The sequence below is a fragment of the Pantherophis guttatus genome, chromosome 4 (genome assembly GCF_059756535.1).
Source record: "Pantherophis guttatus breed Tessera chromosome 4, ASM5975653v1, whole genome shotgun sequence".
NCBI lineage: Eukaryota > Metazoa > Chordata > Lepidosauria > Squamata > Colubridae > Pantherophis > Pantherophis guttatus.
The window spans coordinates 155,394,113-155,409,891 of record NC_142066.1 but is presented as its reverse complement, the minus strand read 5'-3'; the positions used below and the strand labels follow the sequence as shown (position 1 = coordinate 155,409,891).

Genomic DNA, 15,779 nt, shown 5'->3' with positions numbered 1-15,779 from the left:
TTTTCAGCCTGGAAGAACCTTTTAGATGTGCGGACTTCAACTCCCAGATTTCTCCATCATGCCCAGGGTGGCTGTGGAATTCTGGGAACTGAAGCCAACGTATTTCCCTTTTTCTAAGCATTTCCCTTTTCTAAGTATTTCCAATCTATTTCCCTTTTCTATATAACTGAAGATGTTATATATATAGGCCAGAGGTGAAATGCTCCCGGTTCGGACCGGATTGCCCCATCCGGTAGCGATGGAGGCAGGTGGTTCGGAGAACCGGTAGCAAAAATCCCTGCCCCCCCATATGCCCAGCTGAGCCGCGCAATCATCAGAGGCTTTTTTTAAAAAAAAATTAAAAGCATTTTTTCTACAACCTCTTCAGAGGTTGTAGAAAAAATGCTTTTAAAAGCCTCTGATGATCCAAGCTGAGTTGCCTGATCGTCAGAGGCTTTTTTTCTTTTAAATGCCTCTGACGATCAGGCAACTCAGCTTGGATCGTCAGAGGCATTTAAAAGAAAAAAGTCTCTGCCGATCAGGCAACTCAGCTTGGATCGTCAGAGGCATTTAAAAGAAAAAAGTCTCTGCCGATCAGGCAACTCAGCTTGGATCGTCAGAGGCTTTTAAAAGAAAAAAAAAGATTTTTTTTCTTTTAAATGCCTCTGACGATCCAAGCTGAGTTGCCTGATCGGCAGAGGCATTTAAAAGAAAAAAAATCTCTGCCGATCAGGCAACTCAGCTTGGATCGTCAGAGGCATTTAAAAGAAAAAAGTCTCTGCCGATCAGGCAACTCAGCTTGGATCGTCAGAGGCATTTAAAAGAAAAAAGTCTCTGCCAATCAGGCAACTCAGCTTGGATCGTCAGAGACATTTAAAAGAAAAAAAAGATTTTTTTTCTTTTAAATGCCTCTGACGATCCAAGCTGAGTTGCCTGATCGTCAGAGGCATTTAAAAGAAAAAAGTCTCTGCCGATCAGGCAACTCAGCTTGGATCGTCAGAGGCTTTTAAAAGAAAAAAGTCTCTGCCGATCAGGCAACTCAGCTTGGATCGTCAGAGACATTTAAAAGAAAAAAAAGATTTTTTTTCTTTTAAATGCCTCTGATGATCCCAGCTGAGTTGCCTGATTGCCAGAGGCATTTAAAAGAAAAAAAGCCTCTGCTGATCAGGCAACTCAGCTGGGATTGTCAGAGCCTTTTGAAAGCATTTTTTAACAACCTCTTCGCCAAAGAGGTTGTAGAAAAAATGGTTTTAAAAGTAAAAAAAAAAAAAAAAAATTGGCCACGCCCACCCAGTCACATTACCCCCACCCCCACCAAGCCACGCCCACAGAACCGGTAGTAACAAATTTTAGATTTCACCACTGATATAGGCTGTCTTTGCAAAAGGTGGGTGCAAAATTTTTAATTTGTTTTCGGTGAGTTTGGGGGAGTGTTTTAAACGAGGAAACAGGAAGAGGAGATCTCAATGGGAGACCCAATGCTGCGAGCACAATATTCACATTTGAAAAACATGCTGAAACTGCATTGAAATTGGATTTAGTAACGAAGTACGGTTGGTCCTCAACATACGACCACAACGGAGCGCCCAAATTTTCCATTTCTACGTCAGACAGTTGTTAAGCGAGTGTTGCCCCATTTTACCACCTTTCCTGCCACAGTTGTTAAGTGAGTCAGTGCAGTCGTTAAGTTACTTACACGGTTGTTAAGTGAATCTGGCTTCCTACTTCTCAGAAAGTCGCAAAAGGGGATCACGTGACCCCAGGATGCTGAAACCATCATAAATATGAGTCAGTTGTGCCAGGTGTCCGAATTTTGACCACGAGGAGGCTGCAACGATTTTAAGTGCGAAAAACCGTCATGTCGCTTTTTTCAGTGCTGTTGCAACTTCGAACGGTCGCTAAACAAAATGGTTGTTAAGTCGAGGACTAACTGTAGCAAATTTCCAGCGATTTTTCACGGAGAGGGTTTAATCCTTCGGAAAGAGGACTTGGCTTCTCAATTAAGGGAAGGAATGCAGCAGGACAGAGTCACAAAATTAAATTCAGTTTATCGCTAAAAACAACTACAGGCAGTCCTTGAATTACAACCGATCACTTACCAACTGTTCCAAGTTATGACGGAAACAGAAATGGGGCCTATGGCCCAGTTTCGAAGTTCTGACCATGGCATTGCTTACCATACTTTTCGGAGTATAAGATGCACTCCCCACCCCCTCTAAAAGAGGGTGGAGATCTTGGTGTGTCTTATACACCGAATACTGAAGCCTGTTTTTTGCAAAAATAGGGTGCGCAGAGCAGTGTTGAAATGCAAAATTTATTACTTTGGGTAACAAATGTGGGGATGGCTTAGTGGGGGGGGGGTAATATGAGTGGGCGTGGCCAACTTTTTTTTTTTACTTTTAAAACCATTTTTTCTACAATCTCTTCAGCCGAAGAGGTTGTAGAAAAAATGCTTTTAAAAGCCTCTGACGATCCCAGCTGAGTTGCCTAATCGGCAGAGGCTTTTTTTTTTTTACTTTTAAAAGCATTTTTTCAGCCGAAGAGGTTGTAGAAAAATGCTTTTAAAAATAAAATAAAAAGCCTCTGGTGATTGCGCATGGGGGTGGGGGAGGGATTTTGGCATGGGGGTGGGCATGGGGGTGGGGAGGGATTTTTGCTACCGGTTCTCCGAACCACCCCCCTCCATCGCTACCGGATCGGGCGATCCGGTTCGAACCGGAAGCATTTCACCCCTGGCACAGAGGCTTTGGGAGGCCTGCAGAGTGCTCCTAGGGGCTGGGGAGGACAATTTTTTTTTTCCCTTGCTTACCGCTTCGAAATCTTGGTGCATCTTATACACTGGTGCATATTATAGTCCGAAAAATAGGGTAATGACCACTACCACTAGGTTTCTGGCGTGCATGCGTGCGTGAAGATCAGCTGTCCCTCACGCGTGCGGCAGTGCTGAAAACCGGTGTGCACATGCGCGCTGGCCAGCTGATTAATGGGTGTGCATGCATGCCAGAACCCGGAAGTTCACCTTTTCCGGAGCGCAATCCCTTTGCGTGCATGGCAGTGCCAAAAAACAGTGTGCGCATCGGACAGCTAATCATTAGGTGCACATTCGTGCTAGAACCCTGAAGTTCGGCTTTTCAGGAGCACGGCCCTGATGAGCATGTGCGTGCCATTTCTGGCACTCGGTGCCGAAAAGGTTCGCCATCCCTGGTATATGTGGTACCTTGCTCAATAGTAGTAACTGTGAGCGGGATATTGGAGTCCTAGTGGACAGCCACTTAAAAGACGAGGCAGCCGTGTGCAGCAGCTGCCAAAAAAGCCAACACAGTTCTAGGCTGCATCAAGAGAGGGAGATAATCAAGATCACGTGAAGTGTTAATACCACTTTATAAGGCCTTGGTAATAAAGCCACACTTGGAATACGGCATCCAGTTTTGGTCACCACAATGTAAAAAAAGATGTGGAGACTCTAGAAAGAGGGCAGAGAAGAGCAACAAAGAGGATTAGGGACCGGAGGCTAAAACATATGAAGAACAGTTACAGGAACTGGGTATGTCTAGTTTAATGAAAAGAAGGACCAGGGGAGACATGAGAGCAGTCTTCCGATATCTCAGGGGCTGCCCCAAAGAAGAGGGAGTCAAGCTATTCTCCAAAGCACCTGAAGGCCAGAAGAAGGAATAATGGATGGAAACTAATCAAGGAGAGAAGCAATTTAGAACTAAGGAGGAATTTCCTGACAGTGAGAACAATTAACCAGTAGAACAACTTGCCACCAGAAGTTGTGAATGCTCCAACACTGGAAGTTTTTAAGATGTTGGATAACCATTTGTCTGAAGTGATGTAGGGTTTCCTGCCTAAGCAGAGGGTTGGACTAGAAGACCTCCAAGGTCCCTTCCAACTCTGTTATTCTATTCTGTTCTGTTCATGGTGGATGGGGGATTCTGGGAACTGAAGTCCACACATTTTAAGACTGCTGAGTTTGATACACACTATTTTAGGCCAACCCAATGACTTATCTTTTTTTACTTTCACATCGATTCAACAGAAAGAAAGATTTTCTGTTCATTATTTGGTTCTGCTTTTTGCTGTTTGGGAGGTTTTGGTTTCTAAATCCACCCAACCTGGTCAAGGAAGATGGAAGTTGTAGTCCTAAACTTCCAGAAGCCAGGGGAGGGGCCACTGCCTATCATAATGGCGGGCAGGTTCTCCATGGTGCCCAAGAATGAGGTGGAATAAAGAGGGTCAAAGCAGCTGCATTTGTGAGGGAAAGTGCACCACACAGCATACCACATCTGGACCAGGGTGGATAAAAAATCAATGATTTTTTTAAAAAAATCAAAAAAATCAGATTTTTTTTAATTAAATCAGATTTTTTTGATTTTTATCGAATTTATTTTAATAAAAAACTTTTGGGGTAAAAATCTATCGTAAGATAGTTTTCTATTTAAGATACATAAATAATTTAGTTTATTCAGCATGAAACGGAGCTTAGTTCTGTAGCATGGATATTCTGCAACACTGGGACTATCGGTGAGTCAACAGCGGGTCAAAGGAGTAGCAGAGATGACAGTTGCTCTTTAAAAATTATGATTTAAATCGAGTTGATTTAAACCAAGCCTTTTTACTAGTGATTTAAATCATGATTGAAATTGTGATTTAAATCAACTTGATTGAAATCAAATCCACCCTGATCTGGACAAAGCTTTTGCAGTAACAACGGCACTGAAAACAGTGACCGAGTACCATTTTTCACACTTACAACCGTTGAAGCATCCCCATGGTTACATGATCAGAATTCAGCCACTTCGCAACTGGTTCATATTTATGACGGTTGCAAAATCCTGGGGTTACGTGATCATTTTCTGTGACCGTCTGCCAAACCAAGTCAACAGGAAAGCCAGATTCACTTAACAACCGTGTTGCTACCTGAACAGCTGCAGTGTTTCATTTAACAACCGTGGCAAGAAAAGGTCGTAAAACGGGCCAAAACTCACTTAACAACTTTCTCGCTGAACAGAAATTTTAGGCTCAATTGTGGTCGTAACTCAAGGACTACCTGTAAAATTGTCAACACAGAGGTTTCCAGGCTGTCATGCCTGCAAGCGAATTTGCTCCTTTGCTGATCTATTGTATATTTGCACAAACACACACACACACACACACACGCATTCTATTCCTCACGGCTGCTAAAAACAGAACAAACTTCTATTGTGTTTGAGGTGACACTGGGAGACACCAGCCCTCAATGAGAAGAGGAGTTGTACATTACAGGAACAACCCGACCTTCCAAAACTCAAAAGTTTGGACAGATTATTCTCCAACCACCACCAACCCAACCCACCCATTTACAAAGTTGTTAAGTGAATCACTGCAGTTGTTAGTAACACAGCTTTAAGTGAACATGGCTACCCCACTGACTTTGCTTGTTAGAAGGTCACAAAAATTGATTTTTGCATGATCCCGGGACACTGCACACGTCATAAACATGTGTTTGGTTGCCAAGCATCCTAATTTTGATCATGTGACCATGGGGACACAGCGGTCACTAAATGCAATGTCGCTAAATCAATGGTTGTTAAGTCAAGGACTACATCTGTCTGTCCATCTTCTTATTAATCTATTATCCATCTTCTGTCTTTGTTAGCTATATTGCTTTAGTGACCTGTCTTCTATCTTAATTATCTATATGGTGTTACCTATCCTTCTATCATCTATCTCCATCCATCGTCCATTATTATCTAGATTCTTATTGATCTATTATCAATCATGAATCTTTAACTATATTGTCTTATTGATCTGTCATCTATCTTTATTATCTATATTTGCTTATCTACATCTAACTATCTATCCTATCTACCTTCCTGTCTATCATCTACCGTGCCTACCAGTCTGTCACCCCTCCCTCCCTCCCTCCATATATCTATCTATCTGTCTGTCTGTCCATCTTATTAATCTATTATCAATCATCTCTTTGTTAACTATATTGCTTTAGTGACCTGTCGTCTATCTTAATTATCTATATTGTGTTATCTATTCTTCTATCATCTATCTCCATCCATTGTCCATTATTATCTAGATTCTTATTGATCTATTATCAATCATGAATCTTTGTTAACTATATTCTTATTGATCTGTCATCTACCTACCTTCATTAATTATCTATATTCACATCTATCTACATCTAATTATCTATCCTATCTACCTACCTGTCTATCATCTATCTACCATACCTACCGGTCTGTCATCCCTCCCTCCCTCCCTCCATGTCTGTCCGTCCATCTGTCTGTCCGTCCATCTTCTTATTAATCTATTATCAATCATCTATCTTTGTTAACTATATTACTTTAGTGACCTGTCATCCATCTTAATTATCTATATTGTGTTATCCTTCTATCATTTATCTCCATCCATCATCCATTATTAGATTCCTATTGATCTATTATAAATCATGAATCTTTGTTAACGTTATTGTCTTATTGATCTGTCATCTATCTACCTTTATTAATTATCTATATTTGCTAATCTATCGACATCTAACTCTCTATCCTATCTACCTATCTGTCCATCATCTATCTACCGTACCTACCGGTCTGTCATCCCTCCCTCCCATCTATCTATCTATCTATCTATCTATCTATCTATCTATCTATCTATCTGCCATCTGCCTGCCTGCCTGTCTATCTATCTATCACTTGAACTAGACTCCTACCTGGTCATACCTGCATATCAGCTCCGATAATGAATCAATGAAGAATTTTGTAAATAAATCTCTGACAAAGCCCAGAAGACAGGGGTCCTTCTAACCTCTCTCTTGGGGGCATTTGCAATCGCCAGCCCCTGACTCCCCATAAAACACATACCAATACTCTGCATTCTGGATGATAGGAGTTGAAGTCCAGCACCTCTCTAAAAAAAATTTCGCCGCTAGGATTGCGTTAAGACTCCTTGGGCATTTGCAGGTAGGAGCTGACCTATTTGCCCAGCTGCTGCATAAGCACTGTAAAAAAACAAAAACAAAAAGAACCCGAAAACAATAGAGGGAGGGGGGGTTTGTCCTGTGGTCTTTCAAAGGAGAGGGTCATCCTACTTTCCCAAACCCCCCAATATTTTTTTTAAAAATCCAACACATGCAAACTTAAGCAGACCACGTGACTTCACCCCTGTCCCCCCCCCTTCAAAAAAAGAAGTGACAGAATTGAGTGGTGGGGGGGAAGAGGGTTGCAAAGCTGCCACCGGTTCTTTTTCCAACTCCCACTCCCCATTCCCCCCGTTTGTGTAGCTCAACACACACACATACAGAAAGTCAGGTTGTCAAGCTGCTTGGAAGGACCTTAAATGCACCGAATTGCAACTGTCACTCAGGCGCGCAAGGAAGCGGATTAAGTCCTTAAAGCCCGGAGGGTTTGCGGCGGGGAGGGAGAAGAGAGGCGAAAGAAAAGGGAAGAAATTACAGCGCGAGCCAACTTGTCTGGGTGAGCTCATTTGTCGCAACGGGATCGGGTCTGGCTAGGGGAAGGAGGAAGGGAGGTTAACTCCTTGCAAGCCATGATCTGGGCAAGAGGGAGGGAGGGGGGAATGGTGGGCATCTCCTGGGCCGTCCCCCTCCTTTGCAAAAAAAGAAAGAAAGAAAGAAAAAGAAAAAAAAGGCAAGGGAACAGGACTGAAACCCCAGCAGGCGTGCAAATTCAGGATCCTCTTCTCCTCCTACCAGCTCCTGTCTTATTTTCCTCCCCCCTCTCCACCCCCGCCTCTGATTGCAACGTGTGCATGGTGCAGGACAAAACCCGGACGTCGGAAGGATCGGAAGGAAGGAAGAAGGGAGAAGGAAATGGGACGAAGGGAGGAAGGAAAGAAGGAAGAAAAGGAAATTAGGAAGGAAGGAAAAAAAGGCAGCAGGAGAGAGGGCGTAAGGCATTGCAAAATTGCAAATTTGACACCGTAAAACTGCACCGCAGCGTAAATTGCATTGCAAAGCGGCATTGCGCTGCAAAGCAACTTCCGACCCTCCCTTCCTCTCTGCCCCCCCCTCCCCATATATTCCCATTGGCCTTAGCCTACCAGCCTCCACCCCCCCCCAAAGTCCTGGAGGTTTATAAAAAAAAAAAAAAAAAGAGGAAACAAGATTTTTTGGGGGGGTGGGGGGCGCTCTACCATTTTGCTGCCGGGCTGCCCGATCCAGGGAGCCCCGCTGCTCCTCTGCTCGCGGTGGGGTTGCGCTCTCCATCAAAAGATCCAGGGGTGGAGCGAGGGAGGTGGATTCGGGGTGGGGGGTGGGTGGGTGGGTGGGAGAGGAGGGAATCTTCTGGCTTCTTCCGTCTAAAGAGGGGTGTATATATATTGCTTCTCTGGCTGACAAGCCCCCCCCCCCCTCCTCCCTCTTCTTCTTCCTCCTCCTCCTCCTCCTCTGCAGCGGCCGATGCTCGGCGCTTTGCAAAGCTTCCCCGGCCGATGCTCCGCCTCCTCCTCCTCTGTCCCCGCCCCTTTCTGTCCTTCTCCTACCCTCCTCCTCCTCCTCCCGAGTTCCAGGCGGGTGACGGAGGCGTTTGGCTTCGCTTGGCCTTAATGCGCCTGCGCGACAGGGTTTGCACGCTTTGCTAGCGCTGCAGATAGAGATTGGATTTATTTACCGTCTAATACAGAGGTTTCCAACCTTGGCCGCTTTAAGCCTGGAGGACTTCAACTCCCAGAATTCCCCAGCCAGCTTTGCTGGCTGGGGAATTCTGGGAGTTGAAGTCCTCCAGGCTTAAAGCGGCCAAGGTTGGAGACCCCTGGTCTAATAAGCAGAACTGGGATGGTTTGTTTTTTTTGTTTTTATTATTTATTATTCTACCTTAATTGCTTTATAAGCAATGAGCCACTTCCTTCCTTCTATTCTATTCCTTCTATTTCACTCCCCACCCCCAAACAATGATCCTGATAGGTGGAGTGGGCTAAGAGAGGGATTGGCCCAAAGCCACCCAGAAAACTGTCCTTACCTACGGTGGGACTAGAACTCACAGCCTCCCAGTGATTGGCCCAGAGTCAACCACTCGGCTTTCGTGCCTGGTGCCGCACTAGAACTCACAACTCCTGGTGATCGGCCCAAAGTCACCCAGCTGGCTTTCGTGCCAAAGGCAGGATTAGAACTCGTCGTCTCCTGTGATTGGCCAAGTCATCCAGCCTCGCCTTTGTGCCTATGGTGGAACTATAACTCCCCGTCTCCCGGTTTCTGGGTCAGCACCTTAACCACCGACACCAAACAAGGTCTCCTGCTTCCCTTTGCAGAAAGTGAGAATTGAAGTTCTTAAAAGGAACTTCAGCAGCAGTCCTTGAGTTTTGGACCTTCAGATAAACGTGCATCTAGGCCAGCTTAGCTAACATCCATCAAGTCGGTCTGAATCTGCTGCAATGGGTTAGGCTGGGGAACCAGGTTATTTGAAGAACTACCTATCCCTTGTTACATTCATCCACTCCACCAGGATGGGAAAGCTAGGCATGTTACGGATCCCATCTATCAGGGTTGCCTATCCCACACAAAAGGGCCCTCTTGGTGGCGGCCAATTTTCTATGGACCATCATTGCCCACAAGGAAGAGGGGGGGGGTCAACCTATTCCCCGAAGCACCTGAAGACAGGACAAGGAATAATGGATGGAAACTAATCAAGGAGAGAAGCAACCTTGGACGAAGGAGGAATTTCCTGACAGCGAGGACAATTAACCAGCGGAATGGATTCCCTCCAAAAATTGTGGGTGCTCCATCAGTGGAGGTTTTTAAAGAAGAGACTGGACAGCCATCTGTCTGGAATGCGTAGGCTCTCCTTCTCGAGCAGCGGGTTGGGGTAGATGACCTCCCAAGGTCCCTTCCAACTCTGTTGTTCTGTTATTCTGATTGTCCCTCCCAACCCCACCCTGTGGCTTTTTGTGAAAGGCCCTAAAAAGGTGGTTTCTATCAGTAGGCCTGGGTAACCCAAATTGCTATTTATTTATTTATTTATTTCTATACCACCCTTCTCCAAATAGGACTCAGGGCGGTGCACAGCCAAGGTAAAAGCATACAAAATTTAAAAAAGTATTAAAATAATTAAATATTTGGCCGTAAATTAAAACAACCCAATTTAAAATCAATTTAAAATTTAACTCAAGCCAGCCCAGCTAGTTGAAATAAATAGGTTTTCAGGGCCCGACGAAAAATCCGGAGGTCTGTTATTGTATGTATCTCTGGGGGGAGGTTGTTCCAGAGGGTGGACGCCGTCACAGAGAAGGCTCTCCCCCTGGGGGTCGCCAGCCGGCATTGTCTGGCGGACGGCACCCTGAGGAGGCCCACTCTGTGCGAGCGTACTGGCCGGTGGGAGGCTATTGGTGGCAGAAGGCGGTCTCGTAAGCTATGGACCTGATCCAGTGGCTGGTTTGATTGTATAGTTGCTGCCATGGGATGAGGACTTTCTGTGCTGTGTAAGAAGTTAACCATCTTGAATAAAATAAAATAAAAATGTGCAAAGTCCCTTAAGATGGGCTCCTGGGGCATGCCCCCCTCCCTTTTTTTTGGCCTTTTTTCCATGTCGTTTTTCAGATAGACCTGTGGGACTCTGATTTCTTGAAGGCTCGCCATTCAAGCATTGAAATCAAAACCCTGATTAGGCATTCATTATAAAAAAAATGTTGCTTTTCTCTACAGCTACAGGATTTGTAAAACGTGTGTTTTAGGAACATAGGTAGCCCTTGACTTACGACCACAATTGAGGCCAACATTTCCACTGCTAAGTGAGACAGTTGTCAAGTGCATTTTGCCCCATTTTACGACCTTTTTTGCCACAGATGCTAAGTGAATTGCTATGGTTGTTAAGTGAGTAACACGGTTGTTGAGTGACTCTGCTTGTCAGAAGGCCACAATAATGGGATCACGTCACTCTGAGGATACTGTAACCACTCCTAACTATGAGCCAGTTGCTAAGTATACAAATTTTGAACATGTGATCACGGGGATACCACAACAGTCATTAAGTGTGAGAAACAGTCGCAAGTCACTTTTTTTCAGTGTCGTCGTTAACATTGAGCTGACAGTAAACAAATGGTTGCAAGTCGAGCACTACACCTGTTAAAAATTCTTACCTACAAGACAATTGCTTTTTAAATGAAGATCAGGCAATTCGTATCTAAAAATCAACAACTGATACTTAAATATTCCTATTTTTAATTGCATTTAAGGAGGGAGGAAAAATCATTTCAACATATTTTGTTTCCTAACAAAAAAATTATTTAAACTGATAAAACGAGGAGTGTAGGAAATCCTTCAAACTCTTTTGACAATAAAATGGGCTGCTTTGAAAATCTGCGAGGGGAAAGTCTTGAATTCAAAATGGCAACCTCATATTCGAGTCACAAATTTGGGGGCTGAAGCAGTTCCCAAAGAAAATGCTCTGCAGCACCCCGTTATGAAATATGCAGCATATCGGCGTCGTAGAAATTTTAACAAATTCAGGACCGGCATTAACAGATAAAGCGTCGACGTTTGCCTGGACCACTAAATAATAAAGAGTGTTATTTCGGCCGTTTTTTAAAAAAGAAAAGTTAACTATCCGATACAAAAACTTGTGTATATCCCGACATTTCAATTTCAAAATGGATTTTTGTCTGCTGAATTCAAACCGAAGAACAGAATTCCATTGCTCCAGAAAGTTAGTTTTCTGAAATAAATTTACAGCTTGCTATCTTTGCTGATGCTCATCCACAGACTTGCAAATCTGACAAGAGATAGTAAAAAATTAGAATGCTAGCACATTCAGACATGATGAAAATCAGAAGACCATGGGAGGACGCAACAGAGGCAAGGAGAACATGGTTCTTGCTTCTTCACTCGAAAGAGAACGGAGACTCAAGTGTGGTCTAAGCATCATTTGGAGTTCAAACTTCAAAGTTAGCTTTGAAGTTAGCTGGATAACTTCTGCAAGGGAGCATTAGGCAAAACTGATCAAGAAACAGGATAGTAACTAGCTTTTAACTCATGGGATCCAAATATATGCGACATTTTCCAGGCAAGTGATGAATCTAACTCCCAGAATTCATAACTCTGGTGGTGAATGACTGTTTAGCCAGGATCTTCTGGGATTCTTCCTGAACACTACAGATCTAAGATCTACCTGGATCTGTAGTGTCAACGTTATTGGTGTGTCAAGGTATCAGTGAACCATTAGTTCAGCACTTAAAGGCAATGTGTGAAGCAGGTAGACCGCAGGTGAGATTCCTATAATAAGATTCTTCACAGTTTCATGGTTATCAAGCGAATTTCCTTCGGAGAAACAACTTAAGAGGCTTAATTGAAAATTCGATTGCACGTCAACTGTATCATCTAGTTTGAAACGAAACTCTGGGCAACACAAAATGATTGCCATAGCAGAGTGTACAAAAAATAAGGTTGTGCTGAGTTTAAATAAGGCTCCACTTCTGTTGGCAGCAGTTACTTTCACCTAGACACTGAGAAGAAAAAGAAAAACGAAACAAAACGTTGATCCAAGCTACAGACATAAAAACTTTCTGTTATGCATAATTGCTATGGTCAACCGTAGGATCTCAGCTGTATCTGCTGCTTTCACTGGGACTTCGGCAATTGGAATAGCTGCGGTCACTTTCACTGTCGGACCCGTAAGATCTACAAGGAAAGACAAAATATACATCAATATAGCACACCAGGCGCTCACTTCCACTTTAAATAAAGTTAGTTCTCGACTTACAACAGTTTATTTAGTGACCAAAGTTACAAGGGCACTGAAAAAAATGGCTTAGGACCATTTTTCACACTTACAACCGTTGCACCATCCCCTTGGTCACATGATCAAGGCTTGACAGCTAGGCAATTGACCCATATTTATAACATTTGCAATGTCCTGGAGTCACGTGATCCCCTTTGGCAACCTTCAGACAAGCAAAGTCAATAGGGAAGCTGGATTCACTTCAACCGTGTTACTAACTGAACAACTGCAGTGATTCACTTAACAACTGTGGCAAAAAAGGTTGCAAAATGGGGCAAAATTCATTTAAGAAGTGTTTCACTTAAGAATAGAAATTTTGGGCTCAATTGGGGTCGTAAATCGAGGACTATTTGTGGAGACTTTTCCACAACCTGAAGAGAAAAACTAAGGAAATTTTTCTGGGGTGTCTTCTATCATTTGTCTCTTCAGAACCCACTCTTCAAATATGGCTTGTCATGAAACAAGTTCGCGCAATTATCCCTCCTTCAGCTCACAAATTTGCAGGATTTGTAGCCAAGACTTCTGTCTGAGATAGTGATGTTCTAATATTTCTTCCATTTTGTGGCTAGTTATTCCTTGAACCACATCGGCATTGACAAGATCCCCATCGGTCAATTGCAGAAGGCAGCTTGACTTGAAACAGCTGACATGCGAAGAGACCTTTAACCCCATCAAACACCCACATCTGTCTATTCCAGATCCTGAGGGAAAAACTCCAGAGGTAAACAAAAGTGCTAAATCCAGTCTGAACATCTGGCTGATTGTGTGATTAACCATAATATACAAAGCGACAGAAAACAAAAAAGCTAAAGTGTTTGGCGATTTTCGAATTCAAACATAGGCAACTGTCACATAACTCTGCAGATTTAACAAGGGTTGATTACAAAAGGCAAAAAAAGTCTGGATAGCGGATGTGGCAATGCCTGGAGACAGCAGAAGAGAAGAAAAAGAACTAGAGAAGATAACAAAATACAAAGACCTGCAAATAGAAGTAGAACGACTGTAGCAAAGGAAAACAAATATAGTCTCAATAGTGACAGTCTCCTTGGGTGCAACTCCAAAAGAACTGGGGCACCCCTTCAACCCCATCGGCATTGACACAATCCCCATCAGTCAGTTTCAAAATAGTTTTAGTTGGAACAGCTAACATCCTTTGACGAGATCTTTAATACCTTCAAACAACAACCTGTTGTACATCCTTGAAAAGGACTTGAGAGGGTACAAAACTGCCAATTCGGGTCTAAACATGTGGATGCCTGTGCGACCTAGCATAATAATAACCGGAGCATTCCTTGAATCCCATTGGCACTGATAAAATCCCCATCTGTCAATTGCAAAAGGGAGCTTGTCTTGGGCACAGCTTACAATCTTATGAAGGTTGACAAAAATGCCAGTTTCAGTCTAAATATCTGGCAGGTGGTGTGACTCAGTGTCAGGCAGAAAATAAAGGTGGGATTCAAATTTTAAAAATGTTAATTTTTAACATGGCAAGTGATAGCTCCTTTGGGGACCTCCATGATATTTAAAGGAGAGCGGGAATCCTGAGAACAAAGTTTAAGAAACACTGGTCTAGAAGCTCTCTAAACTTTCCCCGCTTTTGCATAATGCTGGCAAATACACAACAGATCTGAAAATGGAATATAAAAGTTTGTATGCAATGTTTCCCAGCTGCTCCAATAACAGTCAAGCTACTAGGAAAAATTTACCTGGAACGTCGGTCGTAGCTACGAGACCGGTGGTAACTGTCACTTCTTTTACTTCTGCTACGGCTGCGACTCCGGCTATAGTAACTGTCGTAGGTATAGGATCTGCTTTTGTGAAGAAATCAGAAACAACGGATTATTTGATTTAAAATGACTTCCATTGTTTGTAATTAAAACAAAAATTGTGTGAAAGTAACTGCTTTTAGATTGCCAATCTTTCGTGCTGACAAATCTTGGAAGAAAAACACCTAGAAAATTGCAACAGCTGTGAGCTTTATATCTTGTGTTCTATCTATTCTTTATAACCATAATTGTATTTACAACTAGAAATAACAGGTAGTCCTCGACCTACAACCATCACTCAGCATAAAATTCCTGTTGATAAGCGAGAGCTTTGCCCCATTTTATAACCTTTCTTGCCACAGTTGTTAAGTGACCCACTGCAGTTGTTAAGTTAGTATCACGGTTAAGTGAACCTGGCTTCCCCATTGACTTCCCCATTTATTTTTCCTCAATTTTTCCATTCTTGCCTGGAAAAAAAAAATCCTTCAATACAGATAATGATTTGCAACCGTTCGTTTAATGTCACTGTTGGCAGGCCTGAAGGAGGAAAACTGACAACTGTTTGAAGTGACAATGGCACTGAAAAAAAGGTGACTTATGACCATTGCAGCATCCCCATGGTCAGGAGAACAAAATTCGGACGCTTGGCAACTGGCATGGATATACTACAGTGGCACTGCTCCAGGGTCACCTGATCCCCTCTTGCAAACTTCTGACAAGCAAAGTTGTATTCACTTAAGAATTGTGTTCCTTACTTAACGACTGCAGTGATTCGCTGAACAACTGCAGTGGAAAGGAACGTGGTAAAACAAGCCAAAACTCACTTCACAACCATCTCGCTTAGCAACAAGAAATTTTGGACTCAATTGTGGTAGTTAAGTCAAAAGCTACCTGTAATTGTTTATAAAACAATGGTCAGAGTAACCGGTTTATAGATCATTTTACGAAGGTGTTTATGAAAATGGCCTCCTGCGTATTACATACCTTGACCGACTCCGGTGAGTGTAAGAGTTGCTTCTGGATAGGCTTCGACTATAAGTGCGTCTACTAAAACAAAGGGGAAGAAAGGTTAGCATAGAATTTTTAAAAATTATTTGCATGGGCAACTTTCCTAGCATTTAAATATAGGTATTTAAATCCGAGAATTTAAACTCTTCCCTTGTTAACAGGAAACTGGTCACTAAATAGAGAGGCTCTGCAATTGAACTAAGCTAGGCTGCAAGTAAAAAGACCGTATCTCTTTCAAGGTGAGCTGAGCTTCAGAGACACAGTCGTGAAGGTTTGGGGCCAATACAGGTAGCCCTCCACTTATGAC

General features: G+C 43.1%; 2 protein-coding genes across 19 annotated transcripts in view; both read right to left on the bottom strand.

The window, feature by feature from the left end:
* ZBTB47 (zinc finger and BTB domain containing 47) overlaps positions 1-8,455 on the bottom strand; it is a 38,318-nt gene extending 29,863 nt beyond the window's left edge. The window contains exons 1-2 of one of the 3 annotated variants that reach the window (XM_060684476.2): positions 8,125-8,455; positions 1,676-1,807 (exon numbers count right to left, since the gene is read on the bottom strand). In XM_060684476.2, the coding sequence (XP_060540459.1) occupies positions 1,676-1,759 (84 nt within the window). In that variant the 5' untranslated portion in view covers positions 1,760-1,807; positions 8,125-8,455. Of the gene's footprint in view, positions 1-1,675; positions 1,808-6,833; positions 7,720-8,124 lie in introns of those variants that run through there. The other 2 variants (XM_087894266.1, XM_060684477.2) reach the window with 2 other exon arrangements.
* A 2,670-nt stretch (positions 8,456-11,125) lies between these two features.
* NKTR (natural killer cell triggering receptor) overlaps positions 11,126-15,779 on the bottom strand; it is a 47,457-nt gene continuing 42,803 nt past the window's right edge. For 9 of the 16 annotated variants that reach the window (XM_087894254.1, XM_034442565.3, XM_087894256.1 and 6 more), the window contains 3 exons: positions 15,449-15,511; positions 14,405-14,509; positions 11,126-12,598 (listed from right to left, as the gene is read on the bottom strand). In XM_087894254.1, coding sequence (XP_087750380.1) covers positions 12,520-12,598; positions 14,405-14,509; positions 15,449-15,511 — 247 coding nt within the window. In that variant the 3' untranslated portion in view covers positions 11,126-12,519. The remainder of the gene's footprint in view (positions 12,599-14,404; positions 14,510-15,448; positions 15,512-15,779) is intronic. The other 7 variants (XM_087894257.1, XM_060684471.2, XM_087894260.1 and 4 more) reach the window with 3 other exon arrangements.